This window comes from Carlito syrichta, unplaced genomic scaffold, assembly GCF_000164805.1.
Source record: "Carlito syrichta isolate Samal-C Ts95f unplaced genomic scaffold, Tarsius_syrichta-2.0.1 Scaffold315364, whole genome shotgun sequence".
In the NCBI taxonomy this organism is placed as follows: Eukaryota; Metazoa; Chordata; class Mammalia; order Primates; family Tarsiidae; genus Carlito; species Carlito syrichta.
In genome coordinates this window covers 172,840-177,296 of record NW_007259460.1, presented here as the reverse complement: position 1 = coordinate 177,296, position 4,457 = coordinate 172,840, and the positions used below count along the sequence as shown (strand labels likewise).

Sequence of the window (4,457 nt, the reverse complement as noted above, 5' to 3'; positions counted from 1 at the left end):
CAGGCAATCCACTCACCTCAGCCTCCCAAAGGCACGGGATTACAGACTGAGCCACCGAGCCCGGCTCTATCCTACATTTTCTTTCTTCTCATTTTAGATTAGAAACCTGAGTGCACCTGGCATCCTAGTGAAAATCTATTACAAAACAATAATTCCTGAGAGTCCATCTAAAACCAATTTACCAGAATTCCTGGGTACAGGCCTAAGCATCTGCATGTTTTAAGAGTTGAAAATCAGTGCACCAAATACACTTTTTGGATAATCTCATCTGCACTAAAATCTCAACAATAATCTCTATATGTATGACCTATACATACACATTTCCAGCACAGAACTATCCTCTGAACTAAAGATCCATATATCCAATCTCTTTATGAGACATCCCCACAAACACCAAAGTTGAACACATTGTTTTTCTCCTAAACCCCTTTTTTCCACCTATATTCCTTTTCTGTCATGGCAATTTCATCTTACAAAAAACCTTAGAAACAGGCAAAAAACCTTAGAATAGTTCTGGGATTCCCTATTCTCCGGTTCACAAATCCAGCCACTCTTGATTCAGTTTCTTAGTTCTTTAATTTATTCCCTCAACAATGCTGTTTCTTTAGCTGAGGCTTTTACTATGATTTGCTTGACCTTTTGCAGTAATTTCTAAGTTTATATTGTTTTCTTTTCATTACTTCCTCATCACAATCTCACTGTATTTCTCTATGCTATTTCAATGACATCTCATTGTCTATAACATAATGTCCAAAATTGGATGGGTGGGACAAATGGAATGCTTTATCTGAGACTACCTACCTCTCTAGCCACCTCTCCTATTCTCCTCAAAGTATATAGAAACCCTAGGATTTTATGTAGTTTTCTAATCATACTATATATCTGAACTTTTGTAAATGCTATTCTATGTAGAGAATGTTCTTCAAATATTAAGGTGAGTATCTTTTCCTCTTTATAATCTTCTCTTTGGTCTCCCTGTTTCAACCACTCTGTGTTCATCTTGGGGCCCCTTAACATTGTTTACCAAAAGAGCCATAGTCCTTAGCATGCTGGCAAGCTCCATATCAACTCTCTTTTCTATCAATCAAAAGAGAAAGCAAAATTACCAGACCTTAGTGTTTTCAGTGTTATCCTTTTAGTATCAAAACTTATCGTTTTATTTTCTCATAATGTGGCATATCTTTGCTAAAAGTTCAACTTCTAGAACAACAAGAAGAGGGAAAATATCCTTGGCTTAAAAATTATTTAAAAAATTTGAAATCGAGATTCTTAAAATCAGTTAAGTAGAAAAGCTACTTCTTTGAAAAGTCTATTAAGAAAATGTCTCTGATTTATAAATAGATATAAAGAACACATATCTTTTTCATTAAGGTAGCATTGTGCATGATGTATGTGTGTGGGGGTTAGCATTTGCAAACTTCAGGGTATTAGGTACTAATACTTAAATATTGCAAGCATCTGTAACTAGATGAAATGCTCATATATTTTTAAAAGCTGTACTTAATAGAGAAGTGTCTACAAGGTTAATGGAAATGGGAAATGTTCAATGAGAAGTGAGTCTCTTTTTATTCTTCCTTTAATTTGGATAAAAAAAAAAAGATGAATGCATTATAATGTAGAATCCTGACCTGGACTTTAAAATGTAAGACTGTCACTTGTTAGCACAAAGTAAGGTAACTGCCTTTCAGAATGACATTCAGAAAATGTGATTATAGACTCAACTTTTTTTAGACTAGGAAAATATAGTTATTTAGAAAGTAAATTTGAGAAAGAAAGAGGAGGTCCTCCTCCCCAAGGTAGGGGAGGTGGCCAAAGCCAGGAAATGTGGCCTGGCCATAGCTCAAAGAGCACATGACCACCCCAGAGTTTAAGCAAAGCAATGGCCTAGACTCATCTTTGATGTGAATTTTTTTTGTACTTTATAATATTAAAGAAAAAATAACAAACATATGGGCTTTTCTAATAGTCTTGAACTAAACAAAAATATCAGTTTCTTGAAACATTACAAATTAGGTAATATTATGCCAACTATGCGTCTCTTCTATTACTTTAGATCTCCAAATCCATTAAATCAACTGCAAAATAAACTCTTCAGTTGTTGACTTGTTTTTATTTCCCAGAATGTGCTTGTTCATAACCCATTACTAATAATTTCAGTAATTAGTCTGATTCCAGATTTTACAGTTATTTGATTCACTCAGAGATATTTATGTTTATGATCTCCAAAATCAATTTTGTAATGTCTATATGCATATGCTTCATCCAAAGCATAGAGATGGCCAGGTTTTGGCTTTGTGCTCTCTTGGTTCTGGCACTCTCTCCCCTTACCTTCTATAATGTAGATGCATTCTCTGTCAGGGGGGTACTTGCTGGGATAATTGGGAGAGGTAAAGATACCTCCCTCTGCATGTTTTGTCCAAGTTCCACACTGTACTGATTTCTGTGTTTCTGAGGTGGTTTGCTTTTCTGAAAAAAAAAAAGAAAGTTTTAGAAAAGAGCCATCATCCAATTTTATATAATACTAAAAATAGAGAGGACAATCTTATAATATCCATTAGTAAATTAATTTCTAAATGTTGCCTTAGTCAAAACCAATCAATTATACACACTCTATAAAATGTTCAGATATTCTGGAATATTAAGAGTATGGGAAAAATGGGAAAACACAAAATAATCAGAGGCTCTTCACTAGTGTTATAAAGAAACACACCTGTTCCTTTCTTGGTTGCCCCAGACAAATGGAAGATGATTAAACTTGCTACAACTGAAACAGAAAAAAAAAAAATTAGAAAGATAATATACACTGAAATGATCAAATCCCATAAGACAACAATTCAAAAATAAAGTAAATTCTTCTTATCATTGTTAATGGTTAGAAGCCGACTCAGAACTTGCAAACACTCTTTCAAAATATACAAATCAGGAAAACTTGGGACTCTCTCAAATAAGAAGGAGCCACACTGTTTCTTTTTGGGGAATGGCTTTGCTGGCATCTCCAAAGGAAGAGAAGGGAGAACAGGTGAAAGAAGGAAAAGGAGAGACAAACAATGAGAAAGGGCTTCAAGACTGATCCTAACATACTGCCAGTGTGGTTGTATTTTAGAAAATGAATACTTAGGCAAATCCTATGGGCAGTGGAGGAGAGGCAACAAGAGAAAAACAGATTAATGTGGATTGTAGGCATTAAGCAACATTATTAGAGTGTTGCTTATAAAAACGTACTGAACTATCAGGTAACCCCCTGTCCCCAGAATATTCTAAGCTTTAAATTAATCTCTTCTAACCTTGACTTTGATTTAAAATTGTTACTAGGAAATAGATTATTATTTTGAGAAAGGTGATTTCTGTCAGCATTATATCGAGGCAGATTTTCAGTATCAAAAAGAGGCCCTGATCTGTAACTTCACAGTAAATCTGCAGTGCCATTACAACTTAAACATCTGTTTTATCTCCAGAGTTTTGATTTGCTCAACATTTTCTAAAACTTAAAACTAGCAAAGTAGTAAGCCAGTCTTGATAATTTCTGGCTTTCCCTCTTCTCTTTTATTTTTGTTATTTATTGTGTTGTTCAATTACATAAAAAGTCTATGTTTTCATGTTTTTACTTAAAATGAATTTGGAAGAGGCAGGGCATAATTTGAAATTATTATTTCCTAAACTAAAGCTAATTACAGAAGCTGATAGATTTATGCTTAAACATTATTCTAAGAAAAGCATCTGGGTCTTGATATGAATATATGAGAAATTATCTATTATTACTCTGTACTCTATCCAGATCATCTGTCTTTTAGATAAAAACATTGGCTGCTGTTTTTACTGTGTGTTTAAATTTTTTTAAAAAATAATTTCAACTCATGATTCTACTCACACACCACACAGGTATACATCCATCAGTATCAGGTTGTTACGTGTCTTTTTTGCTCTCCTGGCTTTGATGGAATCACATTATGGAACACGGGCTACGTTTAACTCATCAGCAAAGCTGGTGTCTTCACTGCGTGGCTCAGGATTCACACGCTCATCCTTGCAGTGTGATGTTAAATTTCCACCACACATTTTCCTATATCGCCTTTAACTCATGACTTTTGATGCTGTTTTCCTCTAATTCCATCCTGCCTCAGCAATGCCCGCGTCCCCACACAGCCAGACAGCCAAGGCGGAACAGAGTGGAGGCTGACCCTCGCCCCTCCCTCCCGCATCCAGGTGTACCTCGAACTACCAACTGGAGTGGGAATATGAGCCTGCTGAGCTCTAGAACCCCCTAAAAGACGATGCTTCCTCCAGTCCCACAAAGTGTCAGCCGCACTCTCCCCCCCTCTCCACCCATGCCCCTCACTCGGGCCCCCAGTCTCTCCCGCACGTGTCCACCTCTGAACTGCGCGCTGGTCTCAGCCCCGGGAGGTTCCCGCAGGAGGAAAGACGGTTCTCGTGGGCATAGTCTGAGATCAAGCGACCGC

The 4,457-nt window shown here is 36.5% G+C and overlaps 1 protein-coding gene across 2 annotated transcripts in view; it reads right to left on the bottom strand.

Moving 5' to 3' along the window:
- Window positions 1-4,457, bottom strand: part of NETO1 (neuropilin and tolloid like 1) — a 130,115-nt gene that overhangs the window by 125,292 nt on the left and 366 nt on the right. For both annotated transcript variants that reach the window (XM_008072639.1, XM_008072638.1), the window contains exons 2-3: window positions 2,711-2,764; window positions 2,329-2,466 (exon numbers count right to left, since the gene is read on the bottom strand). In XM_008072639.1, the coding sequence (XP_008070830.1) occupies window positions 2,329-2,466; window positions 2,711-2,764 (192 nt within the window). The remainder of the gene's footprint in view (window positions 1-2,328; window positions 2,467-2,710; window positions 2,765-4,457) is intronic.